This window comes from Saccopteryx bilineata, chromosome 6 (genome assembly GCF_036850765.1).
Source record: "Saccopteryx bilineata isolate mSacBil1 chromosome 6, mSacBil1_pri_phased_curated, whole genome shotgun sequence".
Lineage (NCBI taxonomy): Eukaryota > Metazoa > Chordata > Mammalia > Chiroptera > Emballonuridae > Saccopteryx > Saccopteryx bilineata.
In genome coordinates, this window is record NC_089495.1 from 105,423,927 (window position 1) to 105,450,279 (window position 26,353).

A 26,353-nucleotide genomic window follows, 5' to 3' on the forward strand; every position below is an offset into this window, starting at 1 on the left:
CAGTGGGGCAGCAGATCTGCCCTTGATGCCAGAGGTGAATACTTCGTATGCGGCGAACCCAGGACCCAGGAAAGTGCACCAGATCTTGCTACAAAACTGCAACAGTGAGTGCAATAAACTTATCGGAAGCTAATTCAGAACTGGAAAATCCAGGCCCGCAACCAGGAGCGCCCTTCCCTTCACTGTGGAATCACGCGTGGGGCCTGGGGGCGAAGGCAGAGCCTGGCTCGGCGCGGAGCTCAGCCAGGGTCCGCGGCTCCGCCCCCTCTCCGCCCCGTCCCGCCCCCGGGCTGCACTGTCTCCGCCCTCGCCCGGGAGCTGGGAGGCTGCGGGAACGGTGCCGCAGAAGCCGCCCTGTCGTCGTGCAGCCTCTCACCCTGCTCAGCCGTTGTTGAGCAGCGCCCGGAGTCCGAGCCCGGCCTAGGAGGCTGCAGCCCGCAGCCCGCGCCTCAAGCTCGCCGCCGCCCCCCTAGGGCACCCCAGGCTGCGCCATGGTCAAGGTGACGTTCAACTCGGCTCTGGCCCAGAAGGAGGCCAAGAAGGATGATCCCAAGAGCAGCGAGGAGGCGCTCATCATCCCCCCCGACGCCGTCGAGGTGGACTGCAAGGTCCGGGGGCCGGGGCCGGGGCCGCGGAGGGAGGGGGCGCCGGGCCGGGCGGGCACATCTGCGCCGGCCCGGGGCAGCTCTGGGCGCCAGGCCGGAGGGAGCCAAGCTCGCCCTTTCTTTCGGGCTGCTCCCCTTTCTTCTCCGGCCTCGCTGCTTCTTTGTAAGAAAGTGCGTGTGCAGGAAGCGGTGTCGAACACGGGCTTGGGGGCTTGGGGGCTTGGGAGGCCTGGGGAGAGGAAGATTGGAGAATTATGCCGAGTGGACGGTCGTTGGTGCAGTTGGGGGGAATGTTCGTGGGGCCGGGAATGGTTTGTCCAACCTGGAGACCAGCGGCGACAAGCAAAACCACAAAGACAACAACAGAGTTTGGCACTTCCTCCCAGTGTAAATAATGTCCCTAAAATGGCTGACATCATTGCAAGCCTAAACCTCTGTTGCCTCCTACTTTCGTTTCCAGGCTGAACAGCACTTGGACTAAGCCCAACTAGTGGAAGCCTCTTAATTTTAAAAGCATCTTCGTTTTTATTTCCTATTCTCACGACCCTTCGGTATTGGCAGGCGAACTTCTTGTGGGATCTGGAGAGGGAGCAAGGAGCGAATGAGGGGGGAAATCAGGGCGAAGTTGCTCAGAGTAGGTTCTGGCTGTTGATTTTATAACTAAAACAAATATTACAGGTAAAGATCAGTAATTACTATGTGGATATTAGCGTAAAACTGACAATTGGCTTTTAAATTATATCAACATCTTTATAGGACGCCTCAGGCTAAGTGAAGACAAAAGTAGGAAACAAACATCCTACATCCCTTATAAAATAAGTAGTAAAGCCATAATTGTGCCAATTTTTGATAGCAATTTTCAAGACTTACCAGTAGGATAAACTTCGTTTTAACTTTTAAAAACTCAATTCTTTGTGTGCAGATATGAGTAATAAGCATTATTTTTTATCTAGTCTAATGAAAATGTCTACTGAAAAGTAGGCCTTTAGTGTATTGTAGAACATAATATGAATCTAGATGTAAAAATGTTAGCCTGTACTTATTTTTGGAAATATTCTAGTTAAAAAAAACACAGAGGTCAGAGGTTGATTTTTAAATGACGGCCTTGCCACAGTGAACTGATTCCCTAAAAGGATTGCGTTTGGGTATTGGTATTGTTTTTCTGAATCCACTGTAAATAGGCTTGGTCTCAAAAGAAAATGTTTGGAATGCACAGACCATAATTCCAGCAGCAAATTATTATCTTAGCTCTATATTTATGTAACATTCCTGAAATAGGTTAATAGCCGGTGCCCCCTGGCAACAGTCTCAAATACATATGTAGGTAGATTTTAATTCTATTAATGTATCCTTTTCAGTCTTATAAATGAATATGATTCCTCCCATTTAAAAAAGGAGGGGGTGGAGAAAGCATCAGATGATGTCATTTCAGACCGCTTTGCTCTGTTCCGCCGTAGTGAAGGAGATTTGAAACTGCACAAAAATCAGAATTAATTTGCTGGGCAGCTTTCTATCAAATTTTTGACATTTTCAGTCATTTCTGAAATGGTGACCCTGTTTAGAACCTCAGTATTTCTCACAATTTTACAATATTCAAATTTTGTGGTCATAGCCTTTATAAAAAAGTAACCATTCATAGCTGTGTGCTTTGTTTTCCGTCTCTATTTCCTCAGACCCCCATATCCGAAGAAAAATATTGGAAGTAAGCTGTGAGGGCTGGAGTCTTCCTTTGTGGCCACACAGCAGTCATGGAGGAACAGGCAGATACAAAATGACTACGTAATTCTTTTTCTAACTACGAGCTCAGTTCTTTAGCAAGTGACAAAATACTGCTCTCCCTTAAAAGTAGAATCCTTATAATCAGTCATTCACTTAATGGTTAATGGAAACCTTACTTTATAACAGACATCTGTGAAAGAACTGTCTCTTCATCTTAGAGCTTGGGCAGTGATTACATAATGTTTTCTGGCTCCTCAGTGACTACAGTAACCACCTGGTTTGACTGTTTGCATTCTGCACAGAATCACCTTTTTGGGGCATTTTCTTGCCTGGTTGGTTGAGAGGATCAAGTAAAGCTAGTTATGGACCAGAACTCCTGAACAAGAATTTGTAATGACTTTAACCCTTCTAGACCACAATATCCTAAAAAACAGTGTTTCTCAAAATGCACCCTTAAGTGTCACCTACTCTCATGTCATCTCAGATCTGGTTTAAAGATACAGATTCCAGTACCTACCTTATGCTTCAAGAATTCTATCACTCCAATATAGCTTGCATTCCAGTACTTTTACACTGCTTTTATCTTTATTTCTTTAGGTCCTATCTTACTTCAGAGTTGAAACCCCACTGGAAGCAGTTCTATTGCCCCATTCTTCAATCTTGTCATTTCAGGAGCTGTTAATCCTAATAGCCATGTCTACTGATTATTTTAACTCAACCAGGTTTCTATTATTCTTTCCTGAATTTTCCCCTTAACCTTCCTCCACCTGTCCCAATTAGCACAAAGCTCTTAGAGGTATAGAAACAGCAAAGAGTACTTACGTATGTTCTGTGTAACAGGTGAATTTGAAATTTTATGTTATAGGCAGAAATTCATTTAAGTTTGTGTCTACTGCTTTGAACTTCGCAAAAATGGTTGTTATAGATATACAGATATCAAAGAAAATAATGTGCTGAGTCAGAGGTCCCAGTTTTGTTATTCCCTGTCTGAACTTTGCCTTCAGTTTTTAGTTTTCCTTATCTGTAATGGTCTGTAAGGATTCTTCTAGTTTTAAAAATTCTATGAAGATGGTAAAACTATGATTATATTTGGCAGGAATTAAGTTGTTTTTATTGTGAAAAATAACTCCCTCGTCACCCTTTCATCTTTCTCATGTTTAGCATGTTACATTTCTTTCTCATATTAAGTAGCAATAAGTCAAAGAGAAAGGAGATGGCTAGAATATTATGTAATCAAATATTCATTTTGGGTTGCCTCACTGTAGAACAGTACCTTACAACTCATTTTCTTGTAATGCCTAATGATGAAAAGCTTTTCCAATATCCAACTTCGAACAAGCTAAAATTTGCTTCATAGATATTCCCGTATGGTGTTTTGCTGAAAAATCATGTTGCCTTTTTTCTACCCTACCCTGGAGTTGCAGACATTGGAGTTTAAAACTCTACCCTACATTGAAATCTTTAAAATCAAGCGCTTGTGTAGGGGAGAAGATGGGGCAGGATGAAAGCCTGAAAAAATGTGAAGGATGACTAAACCAGTAAGGCCTAAGTTATCCATCACAAAATGGCTATTTGGGCCCTAGCTGTTTGCACTTTCTGCCATTTCCTGTTTGCATTAAATAGGGCTGGAGGGTTTGGTAATTTAGTTTTTGGTGGTAGTTGTGGTCTTTAGTTTTTCTGGTGTTTTTTTCTTTTAGGGGGCAGAGGAAAAGAGGGACAGAAACTATATGATGATATTCACTGAAATGTGTTGATCTTTAGAGAGGGGTTTGGGAGGTTGGCTCTTTTCTAACAACTGCATATCATTACCCAGTGTTCATAAATATGAGTCGGTAAAAACTTCAGTCATTACGTTTTGGTTCACCATTAGGGTATTGGTATCTGAAGTGAAGTTTAGTACTGGGAGATGAACTAATTGTTCCATGCACATCAAGTGACTTGGCAGGACCTCCTGTGTACACATGCCCCACCAGATGCTCCTACTGTGTTGCTGCTGCAGAGAGTGGACAAGGTTATATATTGTACAATTGGAGGACAAGTTACCTGACTGGGGTATGTCAAGTGTCATCTTAAACATATTTTCTTCTGACTAGACAAGCATGTATATTATCCATGGCAAAATCATAAGCCTTTAAGACTTTACAGAATTACCAAACTAGAAAGATTTTAAGGGAATATAAGTATTTTTAACCAGAAATATTTCTTGGAACACACATAGTCACAAGCTTTTTAAAGTTGTTTAGTTTTCATTATGTATTGCTGAAGCTTGATTTGCTTTCAGTGTATATTGAAAAATGTTATAATTGTGAGACATTTTATTTCTCTTAGTCTAGCGTTTTGTAACTTAAATATCTGAATTGTCTATTCTAAAGGCATTTTGTTTATTCAAAAGGAAATATTTTCTGAATTCAAATTGTAACTAAAGCTTCTTGGACTGCTTTGTCTATCATTGTTATCTGTAGAAGAAGATCCAGAAAAAATATTTCTTTGCAAATACGATGATAAATTTATTCTCTTAAACTTTTTGCTAAACTTGACACTTTTTTTTATGTTTGTTTATTGATTTTAGTGAGAGAGGTAGGGAGAGAGACAGAGACAGACAGACAGACAGGAACATCACTTTGTTCCTGTGTGTGCCCTGACCAGGGATTGAACTGTCAACCTCTGTGCTTTGGGATGATGCTCTAACCCAGTGGTCCCCAACTTTTTTGGGCCACGGACCAGTTTAATGTCAGAAAATATTTTCATGAACCGGCCTTTAGAGTGGGACAGATAAATGCACAAAATAAAATTATGCAACCGGTGTAATAACTGTGGTATTTTTAAATATAATTGTCGAACTTACGAGACAAGCCCATCAAGAGTGAGTCTTAGATGGATGTAACAGAGGGAATCTGGTCATTTTTAAAATTATTTATTTATTTATTTATTTATTCATTTTAGAGAGGAGAGGGAGAGAGAGAGAGAGGAGAGACAGAGAGAGAGAAGGGGGGAAGGAGCTGGAAGCATCAACTCCCATATGTGCCTTGACCAGGCAAGCCCAGGGTTTCGAACCGGCGACCTAAGCATTTCCAGGTCCACGCTTTATCCACTGCGCCACCACAGGTCAGACAAATCTGGTCATTTTTTAAAAATAAAACATCATTCAGACTTCAATATAAATAAAATGGAAATAATATGTTATTTATTATTTCTCTGGGGACTGGTACCGGTCCTTGGCCCGGGGATTGGGGACCACTGCTGCAACCAACGGAGCTATCCAGCCATTTTTAATTAGTGCGCAGATTGAAGGAGTTAAGGATTTTGCCATTGAAAAACTTGTTCAGGCCACAACTACTACCTGTTAAATAAAGAATTTGGCAATTTTGAGTTTCTGAAAGGGTGTTTTGGTCTGTGTGATGTAGAAAAGAGTAACAGTGGAGCTATGTTTCCCAGAAGCTTATACTATGTGTGAAGAGTTATTTCTTAGCTCTCTTATATTCTTTGCACAAAGCTTAACAATGAGAATCTTTTATAGGGTAGGAAACTGAAAATTGAAAATTTGAAATTTTATTACAGATATGACCCAAAGAAAATCATTCAAACATTATTTAATTGAGATTCTCCCCTTTAATTAGTATGATACACAGTCTTAATAGCTTTAAGAAAATCGACATAATTGTACCAGTGTTACCAACAATTCAATGGATGAAATTATTTTAAACAATTGAAGATTATTTACATTCTTAAATTGACTAGAGCTAAAAAGAACTTTTATGAAGTATTTCTATAATTCTGCCATTTGGGAAAACATGAATATTCTTAAGCAGAAGAATTTCAGCCTTGAATTATAGAAATGTGGAAATTACTCGTTTTTATGATAGATGGATATTCTAATTTTTCATTTAATGTCTTATTTTGTAATGCTAATAAATTTCCAGCAATAATTTTATGACTTAGAGCTAATGTAAATATGTCAGAAGAAAAATTAATGTTGGAATAAAATATGCACAGTTGATGAATACTAACATTTTGAAGTTCAATGTCTTGGAAATTTATTTAGGAATTTGACACTCAGTATGATGTCAAATATTTAATACTGTGAGATTTTGAATATTTGCACCAGCCTTTTTTGGCATAGTTTCGGTAGATTTTTGTGTATTTGAATGTGTAACTTTTTTTTTTTTTTTAGGAGAATGTTTAACTTTTATGTCAACATTAATTTTAAAAATTTAAGTCTATATTTTGCAGAATGAGTTAAAAATAAAGCTTAAATTTTGCATTTCTTTTACTTTAAATATAATTATAATGTTTAAAGTTATGTAATAAAAGAGCCAAAAAGGTAAATTGCAGTGTTAAGTAAATCACTTGGATCACTGCAACATTGAAACGAAGACCCATCTTTATGCTGGGGAAATGATTTTAAGAGCAAGTCTGTCTAAGATCTGCATTTCTTATAGTTTATTTTGTTAGCCAACCTTTCTAGTATTTTCGTTCTGCTTTATATACTACTACCAGCAGATTTTGTAGGGAAAAAAATTCTTTTATTTTTTTTTTATTTTTTATTTTTTTTGTATTTTTCTGAAGCTGGAAACGGGGAGAGAGAGTCAGACAGACTCCCGCATGCGCCCAACCGGGATCCACCCGGCACGCCCACCAGGGGCATCGCTCTGCCCCGACCAGAGCCACTATAGTACCTGGGGCAGAGGCCAAGAAGCCATCCCCAGAGCCTGGGCCATCTTTTGCTCCAATGGAGCCTTGGCTGCGGGAGGGGAAGAGAGAGACAGAGAGGAAGGAGAGGGGCGGGGTGGAGAAGCAAATGGGCGCTTCTCCTATATGCCCTGGCCGGGAATCGAACCCGGGTCCCCTGCACACCAGGCTGACGCTCTACCGCTGAGCCAACTGGCCAGGGCCTCTTTTATTTTCTTACATTCACTTTATTTTATTTCATTTTTATTTTATTCATTTTAGAGAGGCGGGGGTGGGGCAGAGAAGGGCAGGGGCAGAGCAGGAAGCATCAACTCCCACGTGTGCCTTGACCGGGCAAGCCCAGGGTTTCGAACCGATGACCTCAGCGTTCCAGGTCAACGCTTTATCCACTCGCCACCACAGGTCAGCCTACATTCGCTTTAATGCTAAGGAAAATATTTTGCAAGCCCATCAGTTTAAGGTAGTGCAATGCTTGTCATATTAAGCAAAGGGCAAACTCAATTCCTCCTACGCCCAAACAGATAGATTAATGAAGCTGGCCTTTTTGCATATTAAAGTTAGAACATTCTTCTTTCTATTTTAAAAAAATGGATTCAGTGTTGCTCAACCCTCTAATTTTTAGTTACCCTAGAATCAGGGTATTTATTTGAAATCTGATTTTTTAAATATTAACTAATTCATACAAGAATTTTAGTCAGGGACAATAAAGGCCTGACATGGAGCACTGCTTTCAGTCTTCTTTATAGTGAAGAGCAGCGCTAGCACACTGGCCTACTACTGCCTGTTTATATGGCCCATGAGCAAAGAGTCATTTACATTTTTAAACGGACTGTAATTCAGAGTTTAAATCCTGTCTCTGCCACTTAACTGTGATACTTTGGGTAAGTTATTGTCTCATAGCAAAACAGGGAATATGATGTGATGGTCTGTAAATTTATCACAATGCTTGGAACATAGTAAGACTCAATAGATACTAGCTGCTATTATTATTATTGCTATTAGAATTTTTACAACTACAACTCTGACACTGGGTTTGACATTCATGGAACAGTTATGTGATGTGAGACAAATGTAATATATATCTAGTTTTCCTTTTTGCATTTATTCAGCTTTGCAGATGTCACTTGTTTTAAGTAAACGTAAAGATTTTTAGAAGTAGCAGACTTCAAGACAGAAATGATTAAGCAGAACAGTTACTAATTTTTTGCTTTTATAGATTAGTGCCTCACTGAAAGCCATTTTCAGATTGTGTTAGATCCTAACTAGCAAATGATGATACTGTAACCTGGATGTTAACTTATGCAAGTCAAGAATCCTCCCCAGCCTCAGTTCCCTCCTTTGTAAAATACAGTGGTGGTACCAACCTGTGTTACCAGAACAACAGTGCATAGAACCTCATCAAATGTTAGTGCTTTTGCACTATCTTTATCTATATGGAGTCCCACTTGATTCCCATTCTTGTTTTGTAATATTGCTTTCCCTCACAAGTCAATTGTATAACAGTATTGTTGCTATTTAATGGTTTCTGTTTGTTTCTATTTTAGGGTGGGTTTTTTTAAATCTATTTTTACATATTACAAACATAATCTATTCTGGTATAGTGATAGTAATTTCTGATTAAGTTGATATTCTTTCTTTTGTTATAATTGATGACAAACATTTACATCTGAGTAGTATAGAATGACTTTATACTATTTTTCTCATAAAACACTTTTATTATTTGATAATTGCTCCTTTGAGCCAGGAAGGGTTGCTTATTTTCCTATGTATTGCTAATTCATTAGCCTACTCAATGACAGAAGTATAATTGCTTTTCTGTATGTGCAGACTTACCAGTTAGCTATGATCTTTCTTGCTTTCTTGGTGATACTCACTTGTTATTTAGTCTTACCTTCCCGACTGGTTGCACTCCAGGCATGTTGCTATGCAGATGGCCTGAGAGTAATTACTGTGCTAGAATTACCTTTGCCTCCATTCCGTGTTGAATCTGCAGCGATCAGTGTTTTTGTTTATTTTTTATAGAAGGCAGAGACACATGGAGACAGAAGGATAGGAAGGGAGAGAGATGAGAAACCTCAACTTGTAGTTGCAGCACTTTAGTTGTCCATTGATTGCTTCTCATACGTGCCTTGACACAGGGGGTCTCCAACTGAGCCAGATTCCTTGCTCAAGCCAGCAACCTTGGGCTTCAAGCCAGCATCCATAGGATTTTTGTCTATGTTCCCATTCTCAAGCTGGTGAGCCTGCTCTCATGCTGGTGACCTTGGGGTTTTGAACCTAGGACCTCATTGTCCCAGGTTGACATTCAAAAACTGCCTCTGTTGTATTTTGGAGCAACAACTCATCACCAACTTTGTGGTTTTGCTTTGTGGCTTTATTACTCTTAACTTACTTGGATTTCATTTCATAATTAACATCTTATCATTTTCATTTATTTTGAAGTGCTTATGTGTTGGTATGCCTGAATTATTTTTCTTTATTGTTTTTGCTTCTGTGCATATGGTTTTGATACTTTTTGTTACTGTGCTTTGTAATTTGATGAGCAATAGATAAAAATCTAACACAGAGCACTTACTACATGTGTGGTTTAATAGCTGTAAACCCATTATAATAGAATTCTGTAGAAACGGGGGCTGTTTTGTTGTTGTTGTTGTTGTTGCTGGGTCTGAGACTTACCCAGTTGTGACATGGAGTCACTTTACCTATTACCAGAGTTAATTTTCCTGAGTTACTACTTAGATGGTTGATTTTCCTTTCCTAAAATGCACATGGAGTCAGATGATATTTAGGCCTTATTAGTTTGGTGATAGTACACAAATAATTATACTTAACTTCTCTGTGAAATGATGTATTGGACTTTTTATGGTCCATCCACAAAGCATCTTTTTTTTTTCTTGAGAACTAAATTGATTCAGAGACACCTACTACATGGCCAGACACTAGATTAGGAATTTTAAATTACTAAGCACCCCAATTCAAGAAGCACCTAGTGTGGCTGAGATAGACTAACCAGTTATGTAAACCAAATTAATCACAACCTACTTAAATGTCTGTATCTGTTTTCACAAGAAAGCAACGCCCCTGGATCCAAGAGCTAGGAGAGTGGTAGAGTAAGAGAGCAAGATCAAATGACTACTGAGTGTTTATTGTACATATATTTGGTGCTAGGAATAGGGTTCAAAACTCTTTTTACATGTTCACTTTATAGAGAAAAATACACCTGTATCAAGAACTGGAATTATTTTTCTAGTAGTCATTTTGTATAACTTTCAAAATTTTTAACTTGAACAGAATATATAACTTTCTATATTTAAAATATGCTTTTAGAAGAATATGTTTGGAATTTTTCTTAACCAAAAGTTCTACATTTTAAATATATTAGAACGTGAATGTAATTATCTTGTTGAATAACATCAAGATCCAAGATTTATACAAAAATGAGTCTAAAACAGTTTTGCATTTTCCCCCACCCTCTAATCTTGACAATTTTATAGTGAATGATAAAGATAAGAGCACTCCTATCATACTTAAAATTTTCAGGAAGACAATTGATATTCTTACAGGAATAATGTGAACCCTCAGTGGCAGAAGAAATGAACCCTCAGTGGCAGGAGAAATCTATCTTGACCAACTTTTCTATTCCTAATAAGGGCTGTACTTCAAAAATAAGTGACACACAATTTGTATGTAGTGTTATTGTTTATAAACACCTGCCTGTTGGTGCTGGTCTGGGGTTTTCTTTTGACTCTCCATTGTGTTTAAATCTCACTGATACGAATTTTTTAAATTATGTAGAAAAAAAGAATAGATTTTAAGGTACATATTTATACATTAATATTCTGCTTTGTACCAGATACTCTGTCCCTAATTGTATAAAGTGATTAAGTTATGATCCTAGTACTAAAAGCATTTACAGCCTGATTTTTTTTTTAATGTTTTATTTTTAGTTCTGACCTATTTTTTAAACCTAGGCCTGTGCTGATTTTATATAATGTCAATATTTGGTTCAGATTTTATAGAGTTCTCACAATAGTTAGATTGTTATACAATGGCTTTAAAATTTAATTTCTTTGTGTGCCTGGATTGCTGCTTGTATATTGTAGAATGTGTTAACAAAAAAGACATTAATGAGAAATCTGTTTTTGTAGACATTGTAATTTTAGAGTAATTTCTTATTTTTTAAACCTCCCCCTGTCAAAGTCTAGAATAACGCAATAACTTGTTATTCATGTAATGACAATTACTGTATTTTTCGCTCCTTAGGATGCACTTTTCTCCCAAAAAAGTGGAGGGGGAAATGCCCGTGCGTCTTATGGAGTGATTGTTTATTTTTTTTAGCTGCTGCAAGGCACTGTGCCAGTAAACATATGTAGAATGAGCGTAATCATATCCGTCATGGTGGTGTGCCGAACCCCAGCATCTGCTGAGTGATCTCCTGGTTCCAGTTTCCACAGTTGCATGCAGCGCAGGAGAGAAGGCGAGCAGACGTTGTGTGGGTGCATTCATCTGGCATCATTGAAGGCAGACGTGAGAGGCAAGCTACAATGGTGGAGGGCTATGCTGCAGCTGCTGGAGCTCTGTGTGAAGTGCTGATGTCACTTGTTGCCAACCTAATAGCATTTCATTGGCTGGCTGGCTTGCTGGCAGATAGGGGAGGGGCCAGGGGTGCGAAAAAGTTTGGTCTAAATGTCCTAGAGAGCCTCAGAAAAAATTTGCCCTGTTAGTGCTTGACCAGTTTAGAGCACATACTAGTGAAACCACAAAAACAACTTTAAAGAAGTGACACCTGGGACTTCCACACTGGCTGTATTTCCCGGGGGTCTTACCAGCCAGTTGTAACCTCTTGACGTTTCCATCAACAAACTGTTTAAAGTATTTATGCAAGAAGAGTGGAACAAATGGATGGCTGCTGGTGATCATTATCTGACACCAACTGGATGAATGAGGAGACCCACAATCACTCGTTTGTGAATGGGTGAAAATATGGCAGTGAAGAATTAAACCATGGTACAGTCATTCAAAAAATGTGGCATTAGCAATGCCTTAGATGGCACTGAAGATGGTACCATATATGAAAATAGCGAAGACAGTGATACCAGTAATTGTGAGCAACTGAGCTTAAATTCTGACACTAGCGATGATGAATTCCTGGGGTTCCTGGACAACTAGAAGAGTATATGAACATTAAAATCTCTTCTCATTTGTTAATAACAGTACTAATGGATGTTAATACTGCTGTTGAATTTACATTGTTGAAATATTATTTTGGTATATTTTATTAAATATTTTAACACACCATTTGGTTCAGAGTATTTTTTTTCTTATTTTCCTCCTTAAAACCTTAGGTGCATCTTATGGAGCGAAAAATACAGTACTGTACTTAGAAAACTGCTTCCTTTTGGTATGTCAGACACACATTTCCCTTGTGAACTTTTTTACAGATAAAAGCAAGCTTACTTGAAAAGTCAAATGAGAAGCAAAATTCAAATACTGATTTAAGTGAATAAGAAAATGCAAACTGCCCTGCCCGGATAGTTCGTTTGGTTAGAACGTCATCCTGATACAAGAAGGCTGTGGGTTCGATCCCAGGTCAGGGCACATACAGGAACAGACTGATGTTTCTGCCTCTCTTCTTTCCTCTTTCTCTAAAATCAGTAAATTTAAAGAAAATGCAAACAAATTTTTTTTGTTATTCTTTTGTATTTTTCTGAAGTGAGAAGCGGGGAGGCAGAGAGACAAACTCCTGCATGCGTCTGACCGGGATCCACCGGGTAAGCCCATTATGGGGTGATGCTCTGCCCATCTGTGGTGTTGCTCCAATGCAACCGGAGCCATTCTAGCACCTGAGGCAGAGGCCAACTTTTTTTTTCTCCTGTGGAGCCTTGGCTGCGGGAGGGGAAGAGAGAGAGAGAGAGAGAAAGGAGAGGGGGAGGGGTGGAGAAGTAGATGGACTCTTCTCCTGTGTGCCTTGGCCAGGAATCAAACCTGGGACTTCCACACACCGGGCCAACGCTCTACCACTGAGCCAACCAGCCAGGGCCCAAATGTTTGATGCCTTTATATCTTAATAATAAATTGGAGCAATCTCTGATATAACTTTTGTGATTCTAAGAATATAGTTAGGAAAGCATTTTGGAAATTTTAAAAGTAGATTTTAAATGATAATGCAAGTTTTTATGTTAAAATTCTTTTTGGAATAGAAAACAATTGAATTTTGTTGTCCAATATTTGTAAGTCTTTTTTCAATTGGTCTTTTCAGTATTTTGCTGTAGATTGCTTTTTATTGGCTTCAACCTTAACAGATAGTACTTGTTTTAGCTTACCTTCCCAGCTGAGTCAGCTGCTGATGGGAATAATAATAGCTATTATTTACTAAGCATTTCCTATGTACTATGTACCAAACAATGATTTAAATGATTTACACATTTTCTCATATAATCCCCACAACAGCCCTAAGAGATAATCCATATTTATGATGAGGCAATTGAGATGGAAAAGTTTAATGTCTAACTTTTCTCATCCTCCAAAATTTTGACAACTGTTTACTATCAATTTTATTTTTCTCTCCCTTGCAGGTTTGTGTCTTTTTCAGCTTCTTTAGTATCATTTAATTGGGTCTTAGGGGAGAAAAAGCTGTCCTTGCTGCTCATAAATTGGGAAAGGAAAGGAATTTTAGTTTAGTGGAGTATTGAATACAGCATAATTTGGCCTTGTAGGTGTACAGTTGTGGTAGTTTTGACAAATGTATATAGTCATATACAGAACATTTTTGCCACACCCCCCCAAAGTCCTTCGTACAGTTTTTAATTATTTCTGTCTCTTATCCCATCCCTGTTTTCTGTTCTTACTTAGAGTTTGCCTTTTCTAAAATGTCATATGGTGGTATTATAACATAAGTAGCCTTTTGTCATTATCATCGATTATCTTTTTTGGGAGCTGGGAGCTGCCTGGAACAGCTCTTTGATGCCTCAGGCCCTTGGACCAGGGTTGTCTTTGGCCTTAAACCAATACCTGCTCCTCTCTGCCACTGTTTTTGGTTTGCTGATGCTGTTTGCATTTGTTCTCTGTTAAAGAATGCCTGTTTAGTCATATAAATGATGAGTGTGGTTTATTAACTTTGTTAATCTAGTCTTAAGATCCAGAAATCAAAATCCTTTATGTGGGGAAGTAGTTTAGACTGGTGGTTTTATAAAATTAGGTTCTCAAAAGGGAGCATACCTAGTCATAGCTGGAAATGAAGATCAAGTTCAAAACCATGTGATGTACTATAGAAAAGAACTTATGTTTTGTTTTCAACTGGGACAAAAATGATGAGAAAGAAGTTAAGAAAACGAGACCATTATTCAGCAATCCACTTTTAAAAATTTGAATCATTAGATTTTTTTTTTTTTACACAGGGACAGAGAGTCAGAGAGAGGGATAGATAGGGACAGACAGACAGGAACGGAGAGAGATGAGAAGCATCAATCATCAGTTTTTCATTGCGACACCTTGTTCATTGATTGCTTTCTCATATGTACCTTGACCGCAGGCCTTCAGCAGACCGAGTAACCCCTTGCTCAAGCCAGCAACCTTGGGTTCAAGCTGGTGAGCTTTTGCTCAAACCAGATGAGCCCGCACTCAAACTGGCAACCTCAGGGTCTCGAACCTGGGTACTTCCACCCTAGTCCAACGCTCTATCCACTGCGCCGCCGCCTGGTCAGGCAGAATCATTAGATTTTTTAAAAATGTTGCCAGCTAATTCTGTATTTTGGAAAACGGTATACAGGCCAGACAACACATCCCTGGCCAGCTGAATAACTCAATTTACTTCTGAAGGTTCAGTGGTTGAGTCAATTGTATTGGTTCTTTTCTGTATTTTGTCTCATTTTTATACCTGAAGTGTATTTATAACATATTTTTCCTTTTTGTAATATAACTTTTAACCTTAACAGCTGTTTTCTTCTTATGTATTCTGGTTCTTAAAGCATTGTTACATTTGCTATAATAATGCAAAATAGTGTATCTGAAAGCTTTGCAAAAAATGTTTTTCCATTCTAAAAAGAAGTGCCTGGGGATTTGAAGTTCTTTGTCAATATGGGAACAGAATAAAAATTATATGAAAACCCTTGCTTTTTTTCTGAGTTCATTTTATCATTGAAGCACATTTTCTGAAACTTCTTAGGGAACTGATTGAGGTGACCTAATTCTTAAGTAATTAAAGTACTAGCCCAGAATTTGTCCTTCATTTTGCTTAAGATACAAGTAAGTAGTTTTACTTTATCATATGATAAGACTTACTTGAACCAGAAATTAGTTCAGTGCAAGAGTGAGAATGCTTCTGAAAGCCGTATCTTTCCATACCTACTGTTGAAAGGTGATTATAGGCCATTGTGGTATCTTCACTTATAAACTGGGGTAAAAATTTGATGTTTTAGAAAGATTAATGAGATGATAATCCTACAGCACCTGTGGGAGATCTCTCTCTACCTCAGCAGCATAATTTAAGGCTCCCAGTTTTATTGCAGTAGGTGGGGAGCATAGGGAGGATTTGTTTCTGTAACTTGTTTTAAATTAGGCCTGTGGGAGGTACATACCCCAGTAAAGCAACTCTTCCTAGGTATCATACACTGTGTGTGTATTATCTGACTTGCTAGTTTTTTTGTTTGTTTGCTTTCGGTGCAGCATTATGTTTCTGAGATTTATCTCATAATGAACAGTGCTAGTTGATTTCATTTTAACTATTATTTGACTCTTTAACATTATTCTCCACTTGACATTTTTTATTTCCATTTTTTTCTTATTAACAATTCTGCAGTAATTATTATTGGACCTATATATGTTTATGTATGTATGCAAAAGTCTTTTTAGGGCTATATATAGGCCTAGGAATGGGATTGTTGAATCATAGGTTATATCTTTAATTTTATTAGATACTATCAAATTATTCTCCAGAGCAGTTGTACTAACTCCTGTCAACCATGTGAAAGGTCCAAATACTCATTGTTCCATATTTTCTCCAGCACTGGGTGTTATTACATTTTCTTTTATTGCCTGATATGTGGGATCTCAGTAGATTTTTCCCTCATTCCTCGTACTGAAATATAATTTACATACAATAAAATTGACCTAAATTATGTGTACAGTTTGATTGAATTTGGCAATTGTATAAAATCATGTATTTACCACTACAATCAAGATATGAAATATTTCCATCAGGTTAGCAGGTTTCCTCGTGCCTCTTCCATCTTCCGTTCACCGGCCCTAGGCCACGGCAACAACTAAACTGCTTGTGATCACTGTAGTTTTTTGCCTTTGTGGAGTTTCATTTACAGATCTTCAACAGTCTTGCAGATCTCTAATTAGTTTGAATAATTTGACTTTCTTAGATTTTTTATAGACATTTATACCATTTACACATGACAGTTTTGTGTTCTTTTTTAATCTTTATATTTGTTCCTGTTCTTGTCACTAGTGTCTCTAGTACATTGTTGAAAGGAAAGAAAGTGAGGGTTCCTCATGTTCCTGCCTTGAAAGGGTATGCATAAGTCTGACGTTTCAGCATTAACTGTGAGCTTTGCTACAGATTGTTGATTAGTTTTATTCATGTTAAAGAATTTCACATCTTCCTAGTTTGCAAAGAGATTTTATTATGAATGGGAGTTGGACTTTGTGACAAATGGATTTTTCTACATATTTTGAGATGATCGTGTGGTTTTTCTTCTTAAATTTTATATGTGGCTTTTTTCTTTAAGTTTACTCTTTAAAGTGTTAAAATTTAATCATTAAAATATTCTTAATAAATAGCTTAGATTAAAACTTTTGTATCTTGAATACTTTAATTCTTCTCTATGACTCAGATTATTATATAGCATGTCATTTGTTTTGGCTGTAAATTGGTTATGAGCCATGTCTTAATCATGTTAGAATTTCCTACAGGATCTAGCACAGTACATTGCAAATAACAGGCCCTTAATAAATGTTGAATTGGGCTAAGTTCTTAGGGCTACTATTCTTTGCTAAATATGTACTGTATGTCATATCATGCCCATGTCGTCATCATGCTGGCTGCTGATGTAATTTTTATGGATCATTAAAAAAAAACAGGCTTTTAAAAAAAGATCTAGATTTAATTCATCAAATATTAGTTCAGTACCAACCAAGTGCCAAGGTTGATTACGAGCTACCTGAATAGCCATGTACTACCTAATGATGGGGATTCATACTGAGAAATGTGGTAGGCGATTTTGTTGTCATGTGAACAACATAGATATACTTACCTAAACCTACATTGTATAGCCTACTACATACCTATGTTTTATGGTAGAGCCTATTGCTCCTAGGCTACAAGCCTGTACAGCATGCCCTGTACAAAACAATGCAATTAAGTCAAGCACGAGAGAAAATGATGCAATCAAGAGATGAGGTGGACAGGAAATAAAAGTATTTATGACATGTCATAGTATTTTTCAGCAAACATTTTTTGATAAGTAAAAAGTATGCTCTAAACGATAAAAAGTATACTGTAGTAAATACATAAACCAATAACATTGTCATTTATTATCATTATCACTGTGCATAATTGTGTGTGCTATACTTTTATACAATCTGCGGCTCATTAGGTTAATTTACACCAGTATCACCACAAACTCAGAAGTAACATGTTACATTATGACAGTTATCATATCAACTAGCCTATAGCAATTTTTCAGTTTATTATATTCTTATGGGACCACTTTTATATGTGTACATCCTTGATGGAAACAGCACATGCCTGTATGACTAATACAAAATGAATATGAATGGGTACTCACAAGAACCTTATAGCCTAGGAAGAGAGAAGATCTGTATGTGAGTGATTCTACTGCGGGGTAGAAAGTGATGACTATAAATTTAGAGAAGTAAAGAGACTAGATGAACTTTGAATACCTCACAGCACTTTGTGACTGTGGTACATGGACTTGGGTCTGTAATTTGGGGAGTCAAAAGATTTTTATTTTCTGATTCTTAAGCCATGGTTTACACTGTTGAGATGTTGCACAAATGGCCTGTGGATAAGCAAAATATTTTATACATTCTTTGAGAAATTAAATTTTTTTTTACTGTCATAGTCTTAAAGTGGTTTTTTTGTTTATTTGTTTGTTTTTAAGCTTAAACAAAACTATTTATTTCTCACAGTCTAGAGACTGGGAAATCCCAGATCAAGGTGTAGGAGAGCCTGCTCCTGCTTCTTGGTTGTAGATGGCTGTCTTCTCTTTGTTTCCTCAGATGGCAGAGAGCAGAGACCTGAAATGTGACTTTGAATGAATGTGAGAATTCAAACTCCATAGCATGGCATACCACGTTGCTTCTGCTCCACCTGTCCCTCCATTATCATCTCTTGTTCCCCTTCACACCGTATTGGGCACTCCAGCCGTACCACATGTGGCTCTTGAAGAATGACATTCTAGCTCCAGGATTTTATTCTTTTTTTTTCTTTTTTTGTTCTATCTGTAATGTCCTTTAACGCTGTCTTCTGCATAGGTAATGAATATTTGTCCTTTAGTATTCCATTCTAGTATTTTCTCCCCTGGGAATTCCTCCCCAAACCATCTTGTCCCTTCTGTACTCTCTACATTCTCCTGTTAGAACCTATGACATATTTATGTTCTCTTTGCATGTTCATTTTCTAGGCTGATTTTGAAAGATCAATTCTTGACAGAGGCTGTATAACTAGTGGCTAGAACATATATAATAGACATTCTTGAAATTATTGTTTGCTGACAAGTTAAAAATGATATACCAAAAGACATGGTAATTTGTCATCAATGTGGTAGTTGGGGGTTTCATATTCTTCATATTCTTTTTTTTTTTTTTTCCTGAAGCTGGAAACGGGGAGGCAGTCAGACAGACTCCTGGATGCGCCCGACCGGGATCCACCCGGCACGCCCACCAGGGGGCGATGCTCTGCCCCTCTGGGGTGTCGCTCTGTCACAACCAGAGCCACTCTAGCGCCTGGGGCAGAGGCCAAGGAGCCATCCCCAGCACCCGGGCCATCTTTTGCTCCAATGGAGCCTTGGCTGCGGGAGGAGAAGAGAGAAACAGAGAAGAAGGAGAGGGGGAGGGGTGGAGAAGCAGATGGGCGCCTCTCCTGTGTGTCGTGGCCGGGAATCAAACCCGGGACTTCTGCACGCCAGGCCGACGCTCCACCACTGAGCCAACCGGCCAGGGCCAGGTTTCATATTCTTTTACAAGAGTCATCCCATACTCTTCAGCTATTCACTTATATCCTACTAGAAAAGAGAGCCTGTCAAACAGTGGGTGTTGTATGCACATTTGACTGTCTCAACAGCTGAAACCAGTTGTTTAGAAATGACTGTTTCCATCCCTCCACTCTGCCTCCATTGTAAAATTAATTATGCTAGGAACTATTTCTTACCTCCTTTGATATTTATGTCAGATCAGATAAGGGCTTAAGCAAAACACTATACTTGATCATTCAATTTTTATATTACTTATGACTTTGTGGAATCTTAGAACTCTTTTTTTTTTTTTTTTAATTGAGAGCAGGGGAGATAGTGAGACAGACTTTCACACGCACCCTGACCAGGATCCACCCGGCAACTCCTGGCTGGATGATGCTTGAGTATCAAAGCTATTTTTAGCACCTGAGACTGATATACTCGGATTAACCGAGCCATACTCAGCGCCTGGGACTGACACTCAAACCATTTGAGCCACTCACTGGCTATAGGAGAAGAGGAAGAGAAGGGAGAGCAGAATGGGGAGAGAAGCTAATGGTCACTTCTCCTGTGTGTCCTGACTGGAAATTGAACCCAGGATGTCCATATGCTGGGTCAACGCTCTATCCACTGAGCCAGCTGGCCAGGGCCTCTTATAACTTTTTATTCACAGATGTAATTTCATACGTGGCTTAGTAAGTTCTTCTAGTCTTATTTTCACTACTCCCTTGCAGCACACTTGTTGTCTTATGTATACAACATATTGATAAGTAGTACACTTACTACAGCAAAGTGTAACAGCATAGTGATTAGACAATCATATTCTTTGCAAAGTATTCCCCCCTGGTATTTCCAGTACCTGCCTGGCACCATTACATAGTTATTGCAGTATTATTGACTATATTTCTGGAGACATTAGTAATGTTAGGCTGGTAGCTAATCTCCTTTGTCTACTGTTTGCACACAAAATGGTACAAATACAAAATCAGCTATTACTCTGAAATGCCAGAGTGGAGGAACTGAGAAAGGAGGGCAAAGGGAATATTCCAAGACTTAACCCCGCATAACATTCTAATGTTAAATTATATTCTTGAGTGAATCAAAATCAGAATTCTAACAATTGTATGCTAATTGTATGTCTTGACTTTATAAGGTTTTTTAAATTGAATCTTTCCTATAAAGATCTTATTTAAAGATTTCCTGGACTCTTTTTCTACTTCAAATAATCTATTATACCCTAAAGTTATAATATACAAGGCTCAGCACCATAGTATTGCATGACAAAGTTATGTTTTAATGTTTTGTGAATTTTTAAATGTTAGAAGACATTAAGCACCAAGTATGTAGAGATGGGTAGCAGGTAGAAGTCCTCCCAGGGGACTGGTTTCTTAGCCCGGAGGCATTGTGATGAGTCTTGGCACACCACTTTGATCTTGATCAGAGAGAGGCCTGACTCCTTGGTCTCTTTATCTTTATTTATAAAATTAGTAATCCTTAAGGTTTCTTTCAGGAATGACCAGTTCTGACAGGAGATGGATTTTGATTATCAGTCTGTTTCCATATTTTAGGACCCAGATGAAGTGGTACCAGTTGGCCAGAGAAGAGCCTGGTGTTGGTGCATGTGCTTTGGACTAGCATTTATGCTTGCGGGTGTCATTCTAGGAGGAGCATACCTGTACAAGTATTTTGCACTTCAAGTAAGTGAAAAAATGGTAAGAACTTTTTTGCCTTTCACATGTATTAGAAAATTGGCCCTTACCTGCTGTAAGCCTGTACTTTTAGTCTGTGGCCTTTAGCCAGAGTGGTGGTCCTATTTTAAAGCTATGTTTAAAAGTCTCCTGAACCTTGCCCTGGCCAGTTTGCTCAGTGGTAGAGCATTGGCCTGGGGAGTCCCGGGTTCGATTCCCGGGCAGGGCACACAGGAGAAGTGCCCATCTGCTTCTCCACCCCTCCCCCTCTCCTTCCTCTCTGTCTCTCTCTTCCCTTCCCGCAGCCAAGGCTCTATTGGAGCAAAGTTGGCCCAGGCGCTGAGGATGGCTCCATGGCCTCTGCCTCAGGCGCTAGAATGGCTCTGGTTGCAACAGAGCAATGCCCCAGCATCGCCCCCTGGTGGGCGTGCCGGGTGGATCCTGGTCAGGCACATGCGGGAGTCTGCCTGACTGCCTTCCCATTTCCAACTTCAGAAAAATACAAAAAAAAAAAAAAAAAAAAAGTCCCCTGAACCTGTTTGCCCAGCCTTTTAGACAAAGGAATACACAGGAGTACTTCTCTCCACCTCTTTCTCTGTCATTAATTTCACTGAAGAATTTCGTGACTTCAGCAGTAATGCTGAAGTAACTTAAGATGCAAGTTGTTTAAAACTTAAGTACTTAATAGTAATCCCAGTGGGTTAAGACAGATTTTTCTTCTGATTATAATTATCATATTTGTTTTGTGATACAATTTTCTGGGCAATAATTCAGTAGGTTTATTTATTTATTTTCCTTAAGGAATCTTTGGAAATGAGCTTTTATGACTACCTCAAATATTTTAATATTTTTAAAATTTAGAGAAAGTGGCTTTACTCAAATAACTTAAGTAATTTTGAACTATTCTGCCATAGGATGTATAAATTTCATGCTTATTTTCTATGTTTTTCAAGAAGAAGGCTTGTTAATAGACATTACTGATAGCACTCATATTTGTTTAATACAACTTTTTTTCCTTTTTCTTAGAGTGGGGGAGAGAGAAATGGTTGGGGGGGAAGGAGCGCAAAGCAACTCATAGTTGCTTCTTGTACGTGCCCTGACCAGGCAAGCCTGTGGTTTCAAACCAGTGACCTCAGCATTTTAGGTTGACACTTTATTTACTGCACCACCACTGGTCAGGCTATTTAATACAGTTTTTATAAGAAATATATTTAATAAAGAAAAAAATTTTTGTAGTTTTACTGTCTAGAGACATTTGTTGTCTTAATGTTTTGTTATATACTTCTGGTCTTTTTTTTTTTTAAGATTTTGTTTAATGTTTTTGTGGGGGTTGAGGGAGAAGTGTCAATTCATAGTTGCTTCATTTTACTTGTTCATTGCTTGTTTGTCACATGTGCCTTGACTGGGCAAGCCCAGGGTTTCGAGCCAGTGACCTCAGTGTTCCTGATTGACACTGTCTACTGCGCCACACAGCCAGGCTCCTGGTCTTTATCATATATGTATAATTTGTATAGTCTTTATAATGATTTGCTGTGATATGATATTTTACGCTTAATTGTGATATATATATATATATATATATATATATATATATATATGAAAATTCAGACCTGTCTACCTGTGGAAATTTCAGAAAAATTATTCCTCATTTGGCTAATGAGAAAAATTATAAAATCAGTGAATTATATCAGAAGTTTTAAAAGTTCTTTCAGAAGATACATTGATTTCTGAGTATATTCTTTTATAAAAATAAAGCCTACCAGTAGAAACAGACCTGTGTGTTTTTTCAGATTTATTGTTACCAGCTGGATAATTGCTTTCGTATTTTCTTTCTGTGGACCACCAAAAGTAATGGGGGAGTCAGCTGCTTTTCTTCTCCTAAAGCTGTTTACAGGACTTCAAAACCTGATCTTAAAGAATGCTTTAACTCTGTAATTAAACTGTCTGACTTGTCATCTAAAAGTAAGAGTTTGCAAGCAAACTACTATTTAGATAGAGGTGGCAGCTTAAGTAATGCTTACATTTAAAAACCTGTCCCCACTGAATTACTGAAATAGTATTTAAACTCTCCATAGCCAGATGACGTGTACTACTGTGGAATCAAGTACATCAAAGATGACGTCATCTTAAATGAGCCTTCTGCAGATGCCCCAGCTGCTCGCTACCAGACAATTGAGGAAAATATTAAGATCTTTGAGGAAGAAGAAGTTGAATTCATCAGTGTGCCTGTCCCAGAGTTTGCTGATAGTGATCCTGCCAACATTGTTCATGACTTTAACAAGGTGAGCCAGGTGTCCCAAACTCTAAAAAGAATGCAAATTTTTAAATTTATGTTTTTTATAGATTTTTTTGTTGTTGTTTTTGTTTTGTTTTTTCTGGTTTTAAGTAAGAAGTGGGGAGACAGAGAGACTCCTGCATGCACCTGACTGGGATCCACCTGGCATGCCCACCAGGGGGCTATGCTCTGCTCATTTGAGCTGTTGCAACCTGAGCCATTCTAGTGCCTGGGGCAGAGGCCATGGAGCCATCCTCAGTACCCAGGCCAACTTTGCTCCGATGGAGCCTTGGCTGTGGGAGGGGAAGTGAGAGATAGAGAGAAAGGGGAGGAGGAAGGGTGGAGAAACAGATAGGTGCTTCTCTTGTTTGCCCTGGCTGGGAATTGAACCCAGGACTTCTACATGGCAGGCTGATGCTCTACTGCTAAGCCAGCCAGCTGGGGCTATAGTTTTAATTTCAGCACTTACTAATTTATTCTAGAGTTTACTTTTTACTTAAAAACATGAATTTGAGTTTCTTCTGTCTTACAAAAGAACTCATCAACATTTGATGTCTTGTTAATTTATTTTAAGTTCTCATTTTACATTTCTCCCCAGCTATTGAAAATTGTTATACCGTGCAGAAAAATTGAAGTGTAAATTCAGTTCATATCCCAAATTCTCCACCTGGTTACAAGATTTTATCAATTTTCTTTGTCTCTTTATTTTGCTCACCTCTTTTTCTCACAATTGAGATTTTATCCCCAGATACTTAAGCTTTTATCTCTTCAGAATGAGGAATTTGCATAACCTAAGAAAATTAACATAATAATATAGTATTTTTAATAGTTAGTTGATATTTAAATTCCTGCAATAATATTTGTCTCAAGAATATTTTTTTAAAACCAAGATTCAGAAGATCACATAGTCCCTGCAGATTTTACACTGGTATGTGTTTGCCATTTTGAACATTCAAACCTATAACTGAAGTTGGCTTTGCAAACATTTCATCCCTGATAACATACATCTGATGAATATTTACAAGCCAATTTGAAAAATTACTTCAAGGTAATAAACTTTATACAAATCAGATAGTAAATAATAATAGCTAACATTTGCTGAGCTCTTAAAATCTAAGTATATTTACATGGTTTAGTTAAACTCATTTTAACCCTCAAAACCATTCTGTTGATGGTCTTCAAGAACACAGACAATCATTTAATGGACTTATTCAATTCTCTAAGGATTTTATTAACGGTATTCTAGATACATACATGAGAAGTTCATTTTTACATACAATGAATGCCTTTGGAGGGCGTTAGGATTTATAAGTCTTTTAATCAGATGATAGGTTATTTTCAGTTAATTTTAATAGCTTATTATCAGTTATAGAAACTCCAGATAAGGATTTTACTTACTAGTAGCAATAATTTTTCTTCTCCCATTACTGCTTTCATTTCTATCCCAGCAAAATCTTAATTTGTTCTGGTTGTTGCCTGTATTATAACAATTAATCTAACAAAAATGTATCTTCTTTCCAGAAACTCACGGCCTACTTAGATATTAATCTGGATAAGTGCTATGTGATTCCTCTGAACACTTCCATTGTTATGCCACCCAGAAACCTGCTGGAGTTACTTATTAACATAAAGGTATAAAATTTTAAAATATTTCTTATTAATGATGCTGCTATAGCATCTTGGAATTTCTCATTGTAAACTAACTATAGGAGCCCATTTTTCTGGAAATACAGCTAAGAGGAACCAGGGTGGGTTTTTTTGTTTGTTTGTTTTGTTTTGTTTTCATTTTTCTGAAGCTAGAAACAGGGAGAGACAGTCAGCCAGACTCCCGCATGCGCCCGACCGGGATCCACCTGGCACGCCCACGAGGGGCGACGCTCTGCCCACCAGGGGGCGATGCTCTGCCCATCTTGGGCGTCGCCATGTTGCGACCAGAGCCACTCTAGCGCCTGAGGCAGAGGCCACAGAGCCATCCCCAGCGCCCGGGCCATCTTTGCTCCAATGGAGCCTTGGCTGCGGGAGGGGAAGAGAGAGACAGAGGAAAGCACGGCGGAGGGGTGGAGAAGCAAATGGGCGCTTCTCCCGTGTGCCCTGGCCAGAAATCGAACCCAGGTTCTCCACACGCTAGGCCGACGCTCTACCACTGAGCCAACTGGCCAGGGCAACCAGGGTGGTTTTGATTGTTTTTTTTTCTTCTAATTTTGAAATTAAAATACCATTTTAAAAATTATATTTGATTTCCAAAATGGCTGGAGAATAAACAGGCTTTCAAGAAATAAGATCTATGTTACAACTATTCAATTCTGATGCCATAGACAGTATGTAAACAAATGAGCATGACTGTTTTTCAGTAAAACTTTATTTATAAAAACAGATGGTGGGCAGTAGTTTGCCTGCCTGTGTTCCAATTATAATCTCTAAGAATTTTGTTTCTTTTCCTTTCTGTTCAATGTACACCTTGAGAAATACATGTAATATATTCTTTTTCAAATGTAGGCTGGCACCTATTTGCCTCAGTCATATCTGATTCATGAACACATGGTTATCACCGATCGCATTGAGAACATTGACCTCCTGGGCGTCTTTATTTATCGGCTGTGCCATGACAAGGAAACTTACAAACTGCAACGCAGAGACACCATTAAAGGTAATACCTTTTAAAGTGCTGGCAGAAAAGTTTGTTTCACTTTGTTGTGTTAAACTACTATAGATTTAGATGTAGGCTAGTCATTGTTATCAATATGCTTGCCATGAGTGAGAAAAAATACTATTTTATCACTATGTATTTGTAGATATCTGAAGGGTTATCTTAACTCTAAATCCACACTTTTCAGATAGAATAGGTGAATGTGAAATGTCATTGCCTTGTGATGCTTGCTGGTAGGTTACTTTCCATGTAGTTACCCAGTCCAGCTTTCCATCCTGCCCCTTTGGTGCAGCCATACTGGAAGGGTTCTTCTTGCCCAGAGAGTCTCTAGAGAGGCTAAGGTGTACGCTCTTAAGGATATGGATTCTGAGAAAGTCATTTGCCTTTGGATCTCATTGAGGATAATTCCAGGTTAATTCCAGAGGAATTTGGCTAAAGAATTAAAATCATTGACATTACTAATATAGCTTTGCTAAATCACTTAATCTTGTTTTCTCAACTAAAAAATAAGGATGACAGGCCTGACTGGT

The 26,353-nt window shown here is 38.3% G+C and overlaps 1 protein-coding gene across 2 annotated transcripts in view; it reads left to right on the plus strand.

Annotated features, from left to right (window-relative positions):
• Positions 1 to 306: 306 nt before the first annotated feature.
• The window catches only part of ITM2B (integral membrane protein 2B), a 28,149-nt gene continuing 2,102 nt past the window's right edge, over positions 307 to 26,353 (plus strand). Inside the window, exons 1-5 of one of the 2 annotated variants that reach the window (XM_066236321.1) lie at positions 307 to 608; positions 20,782 to 20,925; positions 22,977 to 23,183; positions 24,698 to 24,808; positions 25,673 to 25,823. In XM_066236321.1, coding sequence (XP_066092418.1) covers positions 492 to 608; positions 20,782 to 20,925; positions 22,977 to 23,183; positions 24,698 to 24,808; positions 25,673 to 25,823 — 730 coding nt within the window. In that variant the 5' untranslated portion in view covers positions 307 to 491. The remainder of the gene's footprint in view (positions 609 to 20,781; positions 20,926 to 22,976; positions 23,184 to 24,697; positions 24,809 to 25,672; positions 25,824 to 26,353) is intronic. The other variant, XM_066236322.1, reaches the window with a different exon arrangement.